The sequence below is a fragment of the Lichenostomus cassidix genome, chromosome 2 (assembly GCF_008360975.1).
Source record: "Lichenostomus cassidix isolate B80296 chromosome 2, HeHo_3.0, whole genome shotgun sequence".
Taxonomy (NCBI): domain Eukaryota; kingdom Metazoa; phylum Chordata; class Aves; order Passeriformes; family Meliphagidae; genus Lichenostomus; species Lichenostomus cassidix.
This window is the reverse complement of record NC_139482.1, coordinates 48,886,295-48,905,717: the sequence shown is the minus strand read 5'-3', so window position 1 is coordinate 48,905,717 and position 19,423 is coordinate 48,886,295. Positions and strand designations below refer to the sequence as shown.

At 41.5% G+C, this 19,423-nt stretch overlaps 1 protein-coding gene and 1 long non-coding RNA gene across 3 annotated transcripts in view; both read left to right on the top strand.

The window, feature by feature from the left end:
• Window positions 1–1,286: 1,286 nt before the first annotated feature.
• On the top strand, window positions 1,287–5,743 carry LOC146441337 (uncharacterized). Its single transcript, XR_014849856.1, has 3 exons — window positions 1,287–1,348; window positions 3,282–3,455; window positions 5,453–5,743. It is a non-coding gene; the product is annotated as an uncharacterized LOC146441337 (long non-coding RNA).
• Window positions 5,744–16,292: 10,549 nt separating this feature from the next.
• The window catches only part of PDCD6IP (programmed cell death 6 interacting protein), a 28,355-nt gene continuing 25,224 nt past the window's right edge, over window positions 16,293–19,423 (top strand). The window contains exon 1 of one of the 2 annotated variants that reach the window (XM_085051455.1): window positions 16,293–16,602. In XM_085051455.1, the coding sequence (XP_084907581.1) occupies window positions 16,397–16,602 (206 nt within the window). In that variant the 5' untranslated portion in view covers window positions 16,293–16,396. The remainder of the gene's footprint in view (window positions 16,603–19,423) is intronic. The other variant, XM_085051456.1, reaches the window with a different exon arrangement.

The window sequence follows — 19,423 nt, the reverse complement described above, 5'->3', positions numbered from 1 at the left end:
AGTAATTGTTCAGAAAAACCTTCAACTTTTCCTTGGTGTTTATTGAAGTCATGTATATTTTCAGTTTACTTCCAAATAAATCCTATAGCCACTAATTTTAATAGTGAACTTGACAGTGCTGGGTTAATGGTTGAACTCGATGATCTTAAAATTCTTTTCCAACCTAAGATGATTCTATGACTCTAATTTACTTACTGCTAGCAGATACCTTTCTACACACCCATAGAAGGAATTTTATATTCATTTGCCCTAATGCATAAAGTTGCAGTTAGAACTTCCATAAGGCAATGCTTAGGTGCCAATTTATCCATATTTTATTTAAACATTTAGGTACTTAACCATTTCTACATTCTAGAATGAAAATGGTTAGAGAAGTGAATGTACAGATTTGAAACACAGGCACTTTGAAGAGACAAAATTTCTTAGAGTCAGATTATGAATAGGGGTTTTGTTCCCCTTTCAGAGGCTCTATTTTTCCACTTAGAGAACTCAGTTATCCATACTGCAGGTCTGGAGGCCTATTTCACTAAAGACAAGTCATGAAAAATATATCATAGGCAACACTATAGTTCAACTTTTTTTTAAAATATAAAATCCCAAGTAATATCATGCAAATTTGTGGCAGCAACAGCGGACTCTTTTTAATCTGCTTTTGACTGAGTAATGATAATGTCTGTGATGTCTCAATTATGAATTCCTTTTTTTTTTTAATACTGTATGACTCATAGCAGAGACATTCTTGTATTCATTGCCAGCATTTAAAGACAATAACCAGCCTATTTAGAAGTAAATTCCTATTGAAATCAAAATTTCTGCATACGAGTGTTTCTGCACACAAACATATCCTGTGCTATGGATTTTCCAGAACATACACCCAGTGCATAAGTGAGCAAGCATGTCAGTGCTGCGAGTGACAGCAGATGGAAAGCCCTACCACCCCCAGCATGGTACACACCTGTCTTTGCAGTGGATGTCTGAACCATCCTATGTTGACTCTTAATAGTTGTCATGCCAGATACTCATAGCAAATCAAGAATTAATAGAAGTGAGGGTGACTAGCTAAAAAAGTAATCTAAAACCAGACTTTCACTTTGTTCAGTTTAGATACTTGCTTACATTAAACATTTTAGCTCATTTTAAACTAATTTAAATACCAATCTACAGCCTGATCCTTTTGGAAGTATACCTGTGCAGCCTCAACTAAAATAATATAAATTTAATGACCAATTTAGTAGCTTGCGGTTTTTGGTTTTTGTTTTTTTGATCAAACAATGTTGTTCTTTGTCCTTAGATCTTGACAATGTAACTTTTATTCAAGGATCTTGGTGTCAGGCAGATGGATGTTCTTGTAAGTTCACATCAAATCCTGTGAACTGCACAGGGGTCACTGCAGAAAGGACTGCAGCTGGAGCAGGCTGCTTTGTAAGGGAAGGAAAGCCACCAACTGAGCAAGCTGGAGCAGGGTCTCATTGTGCCCTGTGCCTGAGCAAGGTGAGCAGAGCAGTGCCCTGGCAGTGTCCAGGGTCAGCCAGAGCTGGGGAGCTGCCACAAGGGCCACAAGGCAGGTCCCAGATGTCTGATTTGGGCACACCATGGACCTCTGCTGAGGTACATGGCTTGGGCACACCACAGGGCCACAGATGGAGCTTTAGTGCCACTCCCAAGTGAAGCAAAGAGGCCTCCAAAGGGGCTTCTCACAGCTCTTTCTCACCCACCTGCTTTTCACAGCCATATGATCCCAGGTTACATAGCTATATCACATTGTGCTGGCTTCCAGCACAGGCAGTCACGCCTCTGCTGGGGCAGTGCACCCAAGGATTCTCATATTGTGGATTTAATGGTATTTTTTGTGGTCTCTGAACTCTTGGTTGCAATTTAAATAAACTACTTTTGTCTTAAATGCTTTGAACATCTGAATGTAGAACTTCTGTCCCACTTCTGTCACAAAGGTACATGGCAAAGGAGGAGTAAGAGCAGTGGAACCAGTCCATCCAAACTACAGATTTGAGATGGACCTAAATGACAACATCCAAAATTTCAGCATAGAATGTGATTTTCCACCCACAGTTCACTTTTATTCATCTCTGTGGCTTTGCTGTGGACCATTGGAAGTCTAAAGACTAGTTTCAAAACTTTAGCTGCAGACTTGCATTGAGATTCAGAAATCCAGAAAATCCTGTTATGATGAGGCTTAATGTCAGTTCTTACCTAAGCACAACTTCCCCTGGGTGCAGTGAGTTACTTAAGTATGAACTTCTGAAGTATGCCCAAAAATAGGAATGAAGCACATCTTGGCAATGGCTACAATTCCTCATATTTATGAAAGCAATCCTGGGGAATGTTGACATTTACAAAACTAGCATCCAGTTATATGTATTTTTGGAAAAAAAATTGAGACATACTTCAACAGAAAATGTTTCATTCTCCCAATCTTATTTTTCTGAAGCATGTATGGTAAAAGGTAAGAGTTGTCCAATAACCCACTTTATTTCTTCTAGCAAACACTTTAAACAAGATTTTACTAACAGATTCAAGCAGATTTTGCTAAATGAGAAGACTTTCAGAAAAGTTGCAACCTTTCTCACATTTTGTACCACTACTTTTTTTTCCCTGGGATCCTGGAAGCTTCACAAATTCTGTGCTCTCTTGGGTTTCACAGAGACAGATTAGACCAGCAACATTTTCTTTCTTTGATGCAATGTAATCGATATCTTGATGCTGCTTCAAGTGCTAACTTGAGCCTAGAGAATGAAGCAGATACGCTGGCTATGTCTATACTGCATTTGAGGTTACTCTATCCATGTTCACACTGCTGACTGCAGCATGCTTCCAGGGATGTCCATACATAGGGATATACTACAGTTACATCAGAAAAAAAAATCAGACCTTTTGGCTTTGAAAGCATTTCTGAATGCATATTTGTGCAACCTTGTGTGTTTCAAGTTGCATATTTGTGCAGACCAAAAGCTGCCTTCACGGCAGCATTGCAGGATGCACAGTATTTGTGTGGTTATGTGACCATATTCCTGGCCAGCCCAGGAGTTTATTCAAGGAGTGTTATTCAACACAAAATACTTTTCCTGTTGCCATTAGCATAAGTTGTAGCCAGAGCCTGTCACAGTCAGCTCCAGAGAATCTCGCTAGGCAGTGCTTGGCATCCCAGGGTCTGGTGTTCAGCTGGCATTGCTGGAGGAAGGTCTGCAGCTGCAGGTGAAAGCCAAAGTGAAAAGAGGTATAGCTGCTGTGGCTGTGTTTGTCTACTACCAACACTGTCGCTGCAGGTGCAGGGCAGACTCTGGCTTCAACAGTCACCAAGCACCTGGCCCTTCTGGAGCTGGAGTGTGGTGTGACCTCCTCTCCTGTGCCTTCTCGATGTGTAGTCAGCCCAGCAACAGGACAGCTGAATAGCCCACCTGGGCTGCAAGAATAGCTGAAGAAGCACGTGGCAGCTGAAGGTGGGTGCTGGTGGTGCACGCTGTGGTGTGGCCCTGTAGTTGTCCTTGCAGCAGGGCCTAGATCTCCTCACTCCATGCACTGGTGGACATGTGAGGAGCATCCTCTGCTGCCTTACGAGGTTGCCCTCTCTGCCTCAGGGTGTGCATAAATAATTGACCACGCACAGTCAGGGATTCTGGCCTCAGGCAGTGTGCAGTCTAGTATGGAAATACAGCTGAGATCACAAAACCTCTATCACAAACCATAGTTTTAAATATACTCTACCTTCCATGCCGAGACATGGCCATTACATGAAAATCCAAGAACACAATTATCAAAAAAGGTTTTCCTGAGCCATAATTGAGTCCAGTAGTCCATGTGAATGACTATTTAATCCAAACAATATTTTTCCACAGAGGAAAGATAATGCAAATTTTATTCCACAGAACTAGGCAATAGCCATGTAATCGTTGCTTGAATCCAATCTTTATCAGCTTTAAAATGTGTCTGTAATCTCTCTTTACAAGCATATAGGTCTCAGCAGGTGTTTTGCCTGAGGGGTTGTATAGCAGTGGCCCTTCTGAGAATAATCATGACAAAACACATCATATGGTTTCAGTATAAAACTTTTCCTGCTATTTTAAATATTTCCAGCTGTAATTAACTAAGTTCAGCTACCATTACTCACTCTCATTTAATGTACCACTGTCGCTGTTGAGCAGCTAGCAGAGTAATGAATGCATCGGTTCTCAGTGGCAAGAAGGAATGACCTTTATTGTTTTGATTTCATCACATTTATAGAGTTCTCAAAAGTCACCCAGATTGGTCAGTCAGAAGCCTTCCCCCAGGCCTGATTGGCCAGGCCTGCACTGCCCAAGTTCTGGGACACTGTTCCAAAACATCCAAACTTTATCTTTATTTACAAAACACAAGAAAACCTCTCATGGGAAAAACTGTGCTAGCCACATACCACCACTATAGTTTAATTGCAGATTTACTTTCTTTCCATAACCACTAACTAGCTGTTGGTTTTATGAACCCTGTTTTCCCCCCACTCTGATAAAAGTCCATTATATGATAAAATCTGACTTAATTTTAAATGTGTTTTGGTCACTGTTCTTTATTTCATGTGTCAGTAACCATAAAAAGAGAGCTAATCCTGCAACAAGGAGAAAATCCAATATTAAATTACATAGTAGCTTTGTACAGTGTAATCTTTTCACTCTGAGAGATGAATTTTATCAGCATGGCATTTGCAGCTGTAGTAGATTCAAGAGATACACTACTCCTCTTGGGAAATAAGTCAAAACTGTGGCATGAATATTATTACTTTTGGCTTTATCTTGTGGCTAGGAAAAAATGAGCTCCCTATCATTTTTATCAGTATCCCCTATTTATTTAGGCAAAGCTGAGGGTAATAGTGGAAACGTGATTCACATTGTAATTGTTTTGAAAACTTTTTTCACTCCCTTCTGTGAGTTTTTAAGTTAGAAGGGGAAAAGTGCATTTTGCCCCTTGATGGTGACAATGTGGTATGTTGTACAGTGACAATGGTGTGACAGCTACCTCTGTGCTGTAATGCAGAGCTAATTCGCTTGCAGCAGTGTTTCTAGAGCCTTCTAGAGGCATCTTCTTTGAGAAGTACTTCTGCTGGGGCCACCTCAGGAATCTCATCACTGCACATTAAATAAGTGACCTTGTACATTTCCATCTATTTTCATCTGTTAGATCTTTACAGTTACATGGTGCTTCAGACAGAATTTCTTTTTTTTGCTTGGACGCTATTTCATGCAGTTGTGTTCTTTCTCTGCAGCGTGCTAATATTGACAACACCATGAAACTGAGGCAGTCAGACAGTTTAGTTCCTTTCAGGTTCAGTACAGAGCAGAAAGAAGATGCAAGGAACAGGTATTTATCTGTATTCAAAAATTGCCATGGGCCAGTTTGGTTCCTGGAAAAATTCCAGCTACCTTAAGAGTTGCCCTAACTTGTACTGTAACTGCTGTGTTTCCCATAGCACTTTTCAACACCGCATGACAGATACTGAAGAACATCCTGGCCACACCTCAAGCTGCTCTCATGCTGGCTCACACACAGAAAGATCTTTAGCAAATATTACCAGTCTAGCAATTTCTTAATCTTTTGGGGAAGACTTCTTCTCATGCAGGTAGAATGTGAAGAGGAGAGTCAGGGACAGCTAATGACTACAATATGTTAATAAATTCTACTGTAACAGAAATCCCTGGTTCTCCTGCTGGGCCTAGCATGAGAGTTCTTCTGGCAAATAAATTCTCTGGTACATTTACAACAGGTCTATTAATATGTAATTGCTTCAATTGTTGTCTAACTTAACAAAGTGTTCCTAAGTCTCTGCAAAGACCCTTCCATGCATCTATAGTTATTTATTAGGTATTATGGCAAGTAATACCATGCTCCTTATCAAGCTCCTTATGTCCTTCATTGAACATGCAAAAGTCCTAAAAATTTTACACTCACCTTAATCAGGACATCTTAAGCTTCTCCTTTTTCACAAGTATTGTGTCATCACCTCAGCTTCCAATAATTGCCTACAGTCCTCCATTCTTTACAGTATTCATTTTTGCATTTCCTAAAGAGTCACCATTCATAATTCCTCCATTCCCCTGCATATAATGTGGTAAATATGCTATTCTCAAATATGGTTTGTTATTCCATGTGAGCAAACAAAAACACGGGAGAGGAAATGAGCTGAAGCAACCTTTTTGTTTGTCAGTGATGAGATATGGTGTTGGCAAACTGTCACAGCCCAAGAGTGGAGATGACTGGGTACAACTATAGCACTCCTGAAAAAATAATCTGGTGAGCCTTAAGTTTTCATCTTTAATTTTTACCTTTGCTCTTAACAAATAATACATCTCAAGTAAAATTTGTCATCTTCTACTGAGTGATCTTTTTTGCATTTATTTTGATGTGCATGTATTTAGACCTTGTCTATGAGTTTTATACAGAGTGAGACAGTTACCATTGAATCACTGCATACATTTCTGGCCAAAAAAATATAACATTTAAAGAATTAGCATATAAACACTAGGTACATTGAATGAAAAATCATATTGAGTCATTTACATAGCAAAGAAAAAATTCTTTAGCTGCTTCATCCCTCCAGTCACTGATAAACTGCCATGCCAAGCAGGTAATACTGGTAAGAGCAAAATGGAAAAAGTGACATGCATGAGGTGGAACAAAACACACCATGGGAAAATGAATTGACCTGTTAAGATGACTCACATTCAGCTAACCAATCCAAAGTACATCCTTTGAAGCCTGTGAAAAGTGGAGGAAGTAGATGCTGTAAGTGCACGATGACATAGAGTTACAGAAAGGATACTCAAGATCAGAAGTCTGAAAGTTAACAGACACATACACATCTGGTTTTATCAGAGTTACAGAAGCACAAAGGATTGTATCAATAGAGAAGAGGTTAGTCTTTGGTTTTGACTCTGTGAAATTCAGCTGCTATCCTAGAATGATTCCAAGGGCAATTTGATGTCAGTTCTGCCTAGTCATAGTCAAATTCCTAGCTAAGTAGGTTGGAGGTAGTGCCAGCTGATTGTGAAAGTGGCTGCTGATAAGCCTGTCAATGCTTGCACGGAGAATGGATAGTAATGAAGCATTTATTTAAACATAATGCTGGAACTAGGAGTAACATATCTCGTGTTCCTTGAATTATCTTATTTGTGTATGTCACCACCTCTGTATCTGAAAGGAAACAGTGTGAAGTACCTAGGCCTACAAACATACTTTGAAAGGAATGCAACATTACAGTTTATACATCGGCCTGAATGGAAACTGCATATACAAATCAGCTGACTGTTGGATTCCACAGAAGAAAATACTAGTTAGGAAACTCATTACAAAGATTTCAGTCTGTGTATATGACACCAAGAACTTTCTGGACCTGCAGAGGGAATCCATGAAGTAAGTATTAGGAATAAACTCATGAGCTTGTAAAATATAATTTGCATGATAAATTCCTTACTGTAATGATTACATACTGGCATTAGTAAAGCCCTGTCCAGCTACTTTATGCCAGGATGAATCATATATGACAAATGGTGCACTGAAATCTGCCTTAATTTATGTAACTTTTGCAAAGGTGTTGCTGAAGTGCAGTGTCATACCACAAACTGGCTCATCCAGTATCTCAAACTCTCCTCTTTAATGTCTGAGTCAGACTGTGGGAGTCCACATCCATCTGACTGTGGATGTCCTACCACAATTAGAAACAATGTGAGCCACAGTTATCTCCCCTGATGAAAACAAAAATTAGAAAAAGGCATGTATTGTAAAAATGCCCTCCATCAATTCATTCTTTCCTTCCATTTTTTTTGTGCAAAATCACACTATAATGCTGCATTTTGTTGCCTGCTTGTACCACACACATTTTTATACAGCCAGGAGAATTATGAAATAGAAGACTAAACAACACTTTTGCATCTTATTGCTTTTCAGATTGCACTAGCTCAAGTTTGTCTATAATTTCTCCTTTCAACATTGCCAAGCAAGCGTTTTTAGAAGGAATCCTCTGGCAGTGTGGTCAGCAAATCCTGCTGCCATTTCTTTATCCCCGGATTTTTGTGGTCGAACCAAACTTTTCAAAAGAGCTGCCTGTACTGGCATTTGTTACATTATGTAACAGAGAAACTTTGTCCTGATTCATTATGTTTGGAATGCATAAGATAAAAACCTCATATTATGGACAGGTTTAACAGCAGGACATGAGGATCTTCACAGCTTTCAGAAATTATTAGAGGTGGCTCTTTGCAAACCCGTCAGTATGTGTGTTAAGGAGATGTTTTAAACTGGGAAAAGTCATAAACTCCTCCCTGCATGGACCATGGAACAATCCTGAGCTCAGGGTCTTCCATCTTTTGTTTGATCTTCCCATTTTTTATAAGGTCTCCAAGTGTTGTGCATAGGATGTGTTGTTTCCAGAGAATAAGGACTACAGCTATGCTTCCTGGACCATGCTCCTGGGGAATGAATCATTCAATTCTCACATTATTAGGAGGAACTTTGAATTGACAGCTTTTAAAACACATTTAAATTAACAGCTTTCCTCCTTACATGCTCGTCATCCCCCTTGAACCTAAAATTAAGCCCTTGTTGTCATCTCCTAGTACCTTTCAGCAGTGTGTTTCTGTCTGTCCAGAGCAGAATGGCAAATTCTTTCCCCTGGGTGCCAGGTGCTGTCACATACTAGATTCCATCTAGGCAGTGACAGTGGCATTGTGCACAGATGCAGATACGGAGGGTCAGCTGACGCAAACAAGCTCAAAAGTGTCTGGCTTCCGATTCACCTCTGTTCAAAACCCCTCAGCACCACTTTACTGAGTGGGCAGAGCACATTCAGTATCTGAATTAGTGAGTAGGTGGCAAATAACCTGGTAGTGACTAAAGAGCCGAGCTGCCTGTTTGGGCAGCCACTGCTACAGGCACAGGAACAGAGGGACATCCTTCCAGCCAAAGGACAGATGCTTCCCACCCCACACAGGAGCAACATGCTTGTCTCTGGTGGGGCACAGGTACACAGCCCATAAGAGGGACAAAGTTTATTTTACTGTCTTCTCAAAAACCACTGCTTTGTGCAGGAAAGGAGTTCTAGATATTTGAACAGAAACTTACAGACTCTTCCCCATCTGAAATGCTGAAAATAAAAGCTTCACTGCCAATAGAGAGGATTACTTAGTGGAATAAACCTCTCACTTGCTGTATAAATCATCAATTAAATGACAGAACTGAATTTCAGCAGTGTTTTTTAGGGAAATTTACCAAGTGGAGATATTTCTGTTGGGATCTTATTTACTGTCCTGCTTGTTCCATGTAGCAGGAAGTGATGTCTCTGTACTAGCAAGTATTATGCTAGATAACGACTGACCACCTAATTCCCTACCTCCATCCAGACATATTGCAAACTACGTAAAATTATTTATATTTGAATATTTTATAAGCTATTTTAGAATAGAAAATACTGTTGACGTACCTGCTATATCAATGATGAGTTAGAAAGGATCTTCTACAATTATATCTGCAGTGTAATATACCTAGCAGTCTTCAAGTTATACATGCAGTTTTCAAGACAAGCCTTGTAATTTTAGTGTAATAAACAGGAAAAGGTAGTTTTCTTGCATTGAATATACAGGCAAAACAAATAAAAAAATTAATTACATATTGTAAATTACCAACAAGTGACAAATATTAATTTTTGCCTCTTTGAAGGCTACTCTGTCCTTTGGTTCAAAAAGTATTTGGATTCAATTCCTGACAAAGTTGAACAAAATTCTTTATAAAATATGAAATACAAAGCTTTAAATAAAGTAAGCAATGTTTTGAAGTGAATAAAACAAAGTTGTTGCTTTAGGTATAACCTATATTGCAAAAATTTAGAGATTCAAAGTTACCCAATTATCTTTCATCTATTTTGCTACTTCTCATGATTGATGTTTGCATTATTTAGTAATACAGAATTCAAGTGAAAACTTTCTGACTTTCAGATCTTTAGGCTTTAATCAAAGCCTGTAAGAGCACTTTGTAAAATAAAAAAATCTTCTATCTTCCAGAATGAATAAAGAATCACATATTTAAGTTTAGTTGTTTATTATTTTAAACTCAGAAGAAATAAAACCACAGCCTAGTTAGGGGAAGGCTATATTACAAACCTCTTCTGTTTCAAGGTCATTAATCTTTTCTTTTTTAAACATTTAATTAAAGATGTGATACCATTAGAACTTTACCCATCTCCTGTTGGGGCTTCTGAAATCCTATGACACTTCAAGGAAATGTTCATAGCAAGAGTAAGTGCAGAGTAAGGCAAAATTTAGTCCACTATCACAAAAAGCAGACATTTGATTTGTCATCTGCTTTTAATGCAGTATGGCAGGTACTTTGTTTTCCATTCCTAAGGGTAAAAATTATTTAAAACTCCATAATTTATATATGTAAAGCAGAATTAATGATTTAGTACATAACATCAACAGTTTGACATTGAACAAAAGTAGAGCAAACCTTTCCTTTGTTTCAACCAACTCAGAATTACAGAATCATAGAATGGTTTGGATTGGAAGGGACCTTAAAGATAATTTTGTTCCAACCCCTCTGTCATGGGCAAGAACATCTTCCACTAGAACCCGTTGCTCAAAGCCCCATCCACCATGGACTTCAAGGCTCTGAACTTTTTTCTGACAGCCCACCATAAACATTGCAATGAAATCTGTTCATTACAGATTTTTGATGCCAAAATCTAAGTCAAACACTTATGCATGACTTTGGATTTTTTGGAAACTTACTCACAATGTTTGCTTCAGTAAAAACCTTTCACCAGTGTAATCTGCCCAGGATTAAATTACAAAAATATTCTGTATTACATCCACTTCTTCTTATGCGTAGTTGCCCCATTACCAATAGAGGGGAAACGGTATAAATTTATATTCTCACAAATGCTCCTATTTACAGTAGAAGTGGCCATTTTGGGGGTTACTATTCACCTGACTTGTATCAATAAATCTATAGCACTGCACATTTATGCTTTGCTTTCTTTTGGGATAGTCACCTCTGCAATCATTGTCCCGTGTGTATCTGGAGGTAGAACATGACTGCACCCTAATATACAGTACACAGTACTATGGAAGTACAGCTAATCAGCAAGGACTTTTATCCAATACACTGTGAAAAAGCATTTCATATGTTTGTATTCACAGATCTTGAACTAATTCTGATCTTCAGCTTTTGGGAAACATGTTTTAATAGCATCTCAGCTATTTTCTACCCAACCAGAAGTTGCTGCTGTCTTCCACAAGCTCTTCTGTTTTGCAAATCTTCTAGAACCACTGCAATATGAATAGTGTGAGCAGTAAAAATAATAACATTTTTAATAGGATATATGAAAACACCCTAGCAATACCTTGTGCTTAATATGAAGACCCAGTACTATAAACCATGACATGAGACAGGGAAGAACTGTTTTGTTCCTGCTTCTGTGGTATATTATTAACAAGCACAGGCTCTATCATTATGTGATCAGTTATGTGGCATATTTCTGAAGCCTGCTGAGACTTGAGGAAAATTCTAAGCTGTGCTGTAATTGACATAATAGCTAATATTCTTGTAAGCATTTATGGAAAATATTGCACTAATGCTGGTTGGATTCCCTGTTTGCGTGGCTCTAGTTCACTTACAATCATCATGGAATTGTAGAATGGTTTGGGTTGGAAGGGTCCTTAATGCTGATCTAGTTCTAACCCTCCTGTCATGGGCTGGGACATCTTCCAAAAGACCAGATAGCTTCAAACCCTGTTCAACCTGACCTTGCACACTGCTGGGGATGGGGCATCCACAGCTTCTCTGGACAGCCTGTTCCACAGTTCGCACAGCAAAAAAATTTTTCCTAATATGTAACATAAACCTACTCTCTGTCAGTTTCAAGCCCCTTGAAGATAGTAGCCCTTGTACTATCACTGTATGACCTTGTAAAATGTCCTTCTCCACCTCTCTTGTAGCCCTCTGTAGGTACTGAAAGTACTCTAAGGTCTCTTTGGAGCCTTCTCTATTCCAGGATGAATAACTCTAGTCCTCTCACTCTGTCTTCATAGGACAGGTGCTCCAGCCCTCTTATCTTTGTGGCCTCCTCTGGACTTGCTCCAACAGGTCCACGACCACCTTATGTTTGGGGTCCCAGAGCTGGATGCAGCATTCTGGGTGGGGTCTCACCCAGAGTATGAAGGGCAGAATCCCCTCTCTTGCCCTGCTGGCCTTGAGGCTGATTTTGATGCAGCCTAAGATGAGGTTGGCTTTCTGTGCTGCAAGTGCACATTGCCAGCTCATGCTGAGCAATGCAGCAGGTAAAATTATTTACTTAGGTCAACAATTTCCAGGTCTGGTATAATATCTTTTTATAAACATCTACAATGTTCTTTTATATGCCACTAAGCATGTGATGCTCTTCTTATTCTAGACCATTTTGCCAGCACCCTTTCCTCAAGCAAAAATCAGACATAGTCACTATCTTCAGCTTGTGGCTGAAAGGCAACTTGGTTGTAATTGCCACTAAACACAAGTGCCTACCCTAAGTAAGTGTACCAACAGCATTGATTTAGACCTGTTTTCCCACTTCTCCAGCCTCTAACTTCTTCATCTTGACCTGTATCACATCTAGAATGAGGTCTGAAGGTGTGTTTTTCTTCATTAGCATTGGAACAGCAGTAAGATATTGAGCATTCTTGTGATTGTGGTTTTACAAGCACAAAGATAAGCATGGCCCCTGCCCAGCTGAGTTCACTATCAATGTATCTTCTGGTGCAGGTCCCACCTCACATATGAGAAATACAAAACTCTCATAAATACAAGTTAAAATTGAGGAAATTAGGATTAATAATTCCTCTAAATTTTGAAACAAAAAGTAAAGGAGTGTCAAATTTGAAGGAAATAATAAGAATTCTTCCTCATACTTTTGATTATGGGATGCTAAGGGGAAATTTCATTAACAGGTCATAAGAATTTTACAATTTCTTCTAAATGGATAGTAGAACTATATGGATTATTTAGATCAAATCAGACATATACCTTTTTTTCTGCATTCCGTCATTTTGGTAACTGATAATACTCACTCCTGAAATTTGTGGTCGAAAGACAACGGTGATAAAATAATTAGTCCTTACCGTATGTCACCAAAAAATTATGTTAGGAATATCAAAATGGGATTGGATCTGAGTGATAAAATAAAACTTAAGGCAAGAGGACCATCAGATTTAATGCAACTAACAACTAGCTGCCTTATCACTTCCTTTGCTGATTTTTGATTTGTTTGATATAGCATCTCTTCGCCAATTAGGGCAATTGCTACAGAGCAATTCATATGCTATGGATAAAGCAGCAGCATCAAACTGTACAGAACAGAAATGGTTATTTAGGAAAAAGAGGAAAGCTGGGGACATCTAATGGTATAAAATTAAATGTATCAGTGACTGTAGTAAGGCTTAAAATGCCTATAATGTGTTTATGTTGGATCACTTCAGACATTTTAGGGGAACTTGTCTTAAAGTGGTTCCCTTAGATACTATCATAAATCTGTTGAAGAAGGAAGTATGGTCTGTTGCTTAAAGCACAGGACTCTGAGTCAGAAGTGTAGATTATGCCCCCTCTACTGATAACTACTGACTGTGGCTTCCTCATCTTTAAATTGGGAAATAGTACTTAACTAGTCAGAGGTAACAGGGAAACAAGTCATTACTTCTTATAACATTGTAATTGTAATAATCAGAATAAAGCCTTCAGAGGAGCACTGATTCATTACGAGATCTGCGGGAAAGAAGCAAATCACTTGTTTGAAGTTCTGGTAACTTCAAGAACCTGGCAGGTTCTAAGACAAAGTGAAAAATTTCTGTGCTGTGTTGGTGGATGTTCAGGAATGCAAAGTATCAGTCTTTGCCTTCATTAAGCAACAGCTATCTAAAGGTCACTGTGGCTCTAAAGTAGAACGATGATCTCATGGCTGCAGTTTTTGCCCTTCCCTGTTCACACCCTTTCCGTGTTTATGAGTGTTATGCTGGAAGGTATTGATGGCTTCCATCTTCCATATATAGGCAGCCATGTATCTTGTAATGATGTGTAGGCTAACTATACTCCAGAAGGTCTTGATGTTGGAAGCTGTCCAGACTTAAGAGTATATCTTAAGATCAATCAGAATGTGAGCTTATGAGGCAGGAGGTTTTCCCTGACCAGGAAAGTTCGCCCAGTGTAAGGCTAACTCAAGCTAAGGGATGAAATGCTTGCAAGTGTATGTGGGCAATAAAACCTTGGGGGAAAAAAGCATGATACGAGCATACTCGTATCACGCACCCAGATATGAGTATAGCATGACTGCCTACTTTTTGTATTCATTGCAGGATAAAAAACTTTTTAAAAAAGCAAAATTAAGTCAACTACAACTTGGTTTTGATTTAGCTGGGTATTTACTCAATACAGAGGTGTGTGAGTACAGGAATGCACCCAGGAACTGTTAACATACATTCACTTTTTGTGACTGTAGCAAAAGTTTGTAACAGAAGCAATCTGGCAGAGCTCTGACAGGTACCCACTTGGGCCTCACAGAAGGTGACTGGATGCAGTAGAAGGAGGACAACCCTTCACCTCCTTCCCTATGCCTGTGCCTTGGAATGCCTAGCTGCTGTTGCAGCATCTTTGGATTGCATACAAGAACGTTTAATACTGGACAAGCTGCCCCTCCCAGTGGTGACAGGAGTGGTTAAGTGATTTCCCAAGCTCTACCCTTTCCCTCTTATGCCGCCCCACTTTAGTTGTCCATGAGATGAAAAAGACATTTTCAGTAAGGAGGGGTCACCTGCTTTACAGTAAAGCTTGTGGTCTGCTACAACATGAGAACAAATATGTAATTTTAAAAGCACTTTCACCATTCCTTTTTATGGTGTCATCACCTGGCGGCTTATGTAATATGAAAATATCAGGCTTGGAGCCTCAGCTGTCTGGAACAACGGGCAGAAGAAAAGGGGAGATGAGAACATGGCCTGGATATTCCCTTTTAGTCCCCAGACCAGCCAGCCTGGCAGGCTGAGTGCCTGTTTCTCTTGTCTGAGCCATGCTGCACTGAGTCAGCAGAAAGCAGGTGTGATGTGAACAGCTGATCCATGATTACACAACATATGAATCTGTTCCTTTTACTGCCCATAGAGACATTTCAACGTTTGCTACCGAGAAGCCCCGTTTCATTTTATTTAAGGCACCAACCTTAGGGTCAGTTGAGAACAGCACTCTGTCAGGTGTGACATGCCTTACAGCTGCACCACCTTTCTCAGGGCCACCACTCTCACCGCCGTGTCACAGCTCGTGCTCCCAGCTGGTGAGGTTTTCCCTTGCCACAGCTGAGCTTCACATCCCGAGTGCTCGAGGTCGCTGCCTTCCCCAGGGTCCTGCTGGCTGTGCTGACCCTCTGACACCTGGGATACTGAGCCCCACATCTTGTAGTCTTAGAGGCTGGAATGATACCGAGCCCCTCAAGATCTGAGTCTCTCAAGGTTTGAATAGAAGATTATATTAAAGTTTGTACATTTTTTGAAGTTGTTAATCAGTAGCTGTAGCTGGACACTTACTGCGTCATGAACATTGTGTGGTGACAAACTCCTTTTCACGGCGCACAGTGACAGGATGAGAAGTAATTGCTATAAACTAAAACACAAGAAGTCTCACGTCAACAGGAGGAGGAATTTCTTCACATTGAGGGTGGCAGAGCACTGGACCAGGCTGCCCAGGGTGGTCATGGAGCCTTCCCTCCGGAGACATTCCAAACCCACCTGGACATGTTCCTATGTCACCTACTCTAGGTGACCCTGCCTCGGCAGGAGGGTTGAACTAGATGATCTCCCTTCCAACCCTGACGATCCTGTCATTCTGCCTGTTCTGCCCGCTTGGCTAATCTCTTGAGGATGAGAGAAGACAACCCCACGATGGTCTGTCCGGACAAGAGTCACCACGAGTCGAGCCGGCAGAACTGAGCAAATCTCAGACGCAAATGGAGGCAAGAACTGCGCCTGCGGACTAATTAGCACCAGAAGCGACCGACAGAACTAGCAAATAAAGATTTGAATACTAATTAACAGGAAAGTTATTTAATGTAGAACCAGAAACGCTGAAGCCTTTCTTTGTTACCATATGTAAACAGCGTGCAGTTCTGCTGAGGGTGAGCGCACCGTCCGAGGGTCCCTGCCCGCTTCCCGCCGCTCGCTCCCCTCAGGCGCCTCTCGCGCTCCCCCGCTCCGGGGCGGCGCCGGCACAGCGCAGCGGGCGGGGGGCGGGGCAGGGCGCGCGCGTGCGCGGCGCTCCCGGAAGCGCGGCGGCGGCGGTCCGGCACGGGGAGCCCCAGGCTGCGGCGAGGGGCGGCGGCGGCTCTGCCCGCCCGGCAGCGGCGTCGGCCATGACGAACTTCATCTCGGTGCAGCTGAAGAAGGCCTCGGAGGTGGACCTGGCCAAGCCGCTGTGCAAGTTCATCCAGCAGAGCTACCCGGGCGCCGAGGCGCAGGCCGAGCACTGCCGCGCCGCCGAGGAGCTCAGCAGGCTCCGCAAGAGCGCGCTCGGCCGTCCGCTCGACAAGCACGAGAGCGCGCTGGAGACACTCCTCAGGTAGGAGCCCCTCACCCTCGCCATCCCCCCCGTCCTCCATCTCCCCCAGCCCTGCTGCCCTGCGGGGCCCGGCGGCTGCTCCGGGCCCTGGGCGTGGCGGAGCGGCAGCCAGGTGCGGGCGGGCCCAGGTGTGGGCGGCCTCTGCTGCCGCAGGAAGCGGCCGGGGCTGCCGGGCCGGCTCCGGCGGCCTGTGGGATGCAGCACCTGCTTGGGTGTCCTGCAGCATGCCGGAGTCCCCGCCGCGTCGCTCGGATGTCGTGGGATGTCACATGGTAGCACCGCAGGGAGGGGGAGGCCTTGTCCTCATCGACATCCCCTTTCCGGTGTTAGTGTCGTGCCAGTAACTCCTAGGTGTACGTAGAAACTGTAAAACCACGGAACTTTAAGGGTTTGGGAGATAGCTTAAAGATCATGTAGTCCCAGCCCCCCTGCCACGGACAGGGACACCTCCCCCTAGACCAGGTTGCTCAAGGCCTTATCCGCCCTGGCCTTGAACAGTGTCAGGGTTGGGGCATCCACAACCTCCCTAGGCAAGGCCCTGTCCCAGTGCCTCCCCTCCCTCACAGTAAAAAGTTTCCTTGAATGTAAATATCCCTTCTTCCAATTTGTACCCATGACAAACCATGTTGCTTTCCTGAGAGAACTGGTGTTTCTTTTCAGTGTCACCTTTTTCTATTACGGCTTTCTTTTCATTTCCTTTTCAGTTTTGTGTGTGGGTTTGTTTTTGTATTTTGTTGCTGACATGATATCCTTTTGTTTTCTATGTTTAGCAGCTTCTTAATGTATTTGCAAAGTGTCATCCTTTCTTTTTTTGTATTTAAAACAGTTTGCTTTCAGAAGGTTTAGTGGGGCCTCTGTGGTGCTGGAGTTACCATAGGTTAGATTAGATGTGTTTTCTGTGTGCTAAACTGCATAAAGCCTGCATTAAGACTAACAGCTCCGCTGTCCTATCCCTCTAGAGCATTTATGGATTGCAGTATTGAGAAGAAAGAAAAGGAGCTACTGGAGAGGGTCCAGAGGAGGGCCACAGAGAGGATTAGGGATCTGAAGTATCTCTCTTATGAGGAACTGGGCCTCTTTAATCTGGAGAAGACTGGAAAGGATCGTATTAATGCACATAAATATCTCAAAGGCGAGTTTTAAGAGGATGATGCTGGTCCCTTCTGCAGTGATGCCCAGTGACAGGATGAGGAACAGAAACACAAGAAGTTCTACCTCAACGTTAGGAACAAGTTGTTTACGTTGAGGGTGACAGAGCAGGGGAGCAAGTTGCCTAGGGAGGACGAGGAGTATCCCTCTCTGGAGATGTTCACAACACACCTAACAAGTGCCTTGTTTAAAAGAAGGCAAGTTTTGTGAAATAAATTGCTGATGGTTTTTGAGCTTATCAAGCCTTCACTGGGTATTTGGGCCGTAAAAGCTCTGATTCTACTGATTGTGTTTTACAGTAGCTTTGAAGTTCCCTGTTCTATTTCTGTCTATGACTGTGTATGTTTCTGAAGGTACTTCTGTTTATGCCTTTGAAGGTCAGGGAATTTGTGAGCATCTATGAACTGAGAGAGGGACTTTGCCAGCCAAATTGGAAAGCATACTGTTGTGTTCCCTGGCATGCTGGAATTGAGCTTCCTTTTCTGAAGGTGCCAGTCAGGTTAGATTCTGCTTGAAATCCCTGTTTGGCCCAGCCACATGGTGTGACTTCACCCTGTCTAACAGTTGCTCTACAGCACCTAAAGAAGGCATCCCACTTTCCAATTCTGATCTTACGCCTTTTCTGGAAGGCAGAGTGTATACATGGCATTCTGAGCAACTTGAATCAGTTCAGTGGAGGGTCAATGAACATCAGAGCTAGTGCAAAATAAATAGGGTTGCAGAAAGCCAAGAGGCTGAGCAGAACTTCCCTCTTTCAGTGCCAGCAGATGATTATACTACGGATAAATTCATGTAATAAAGGGGAACCACTTGCAATTGCATAATTACCAGCTTTGAGTCAATTCCATATGCAGCGATCTGTTCTCTCTGCTGGCGATCAGTGATCAGCAGATGAGTTTAGCTGGCCCAGATGCTGTTGCAGTGGACTGGAGCTGTTGATTGTAGCTCTGAACTGAGGTAAACATGAAGTGATATCCCTCCGATGCGGAAGTTTCTCTTTTAAAACATCTTCATTTTTAATTGTATTGCTTGATAATATTTGTTTCTTTTGTAGTGGAAGTGAGATTAGATGAAGGTCTGAATTAACTGTGAGTTAGAGAAAATAAAACAATCAGATATGTTTTTCCTGATTTCTAAAAAGTTATTAATGTTTTGTCTGTGTCTGAACATTTATATTTGTTACAGTTGCTAGAAAATAAGTTTTCTCTTGCTCTGTAAGAGTATTCTGACATACTCTTTTAATTATTCTGTAAAGAACAGTTGTTTTAAAAAGTCAAACTGTCTGCACATCCAGAAGTTAGAAGTATCCAGCTAAGATACACAAGTGCCTAAATGCCCTGTGCTTCCTCTGAAAATTTCCTTGCCTCTCCAACTTTCAGGGTTTTCTTGATGGTATTTAAGAGCAATACTCAGTTTTAATGTTTAATTTCACTGACATTGGAGTTTAAAGCTGGTTTGTTGGTGAAGTGAGGTTAGAAGAACTAATTAGAACATGTCTATTGTTTGCATACTTCTACTTCCTTGTGGCTTTTTATAGACCATAATACCTAGTAGAGCATTGTAGACCATTTAACTGTTAAGAAATGAGGCTTAGTCTTCTGCTGACTAATCTAGGATTTGACCATGGTTTTGTAATTTCTAGAAGCCTTGTTTTGCTGAGTAGTCACTACTG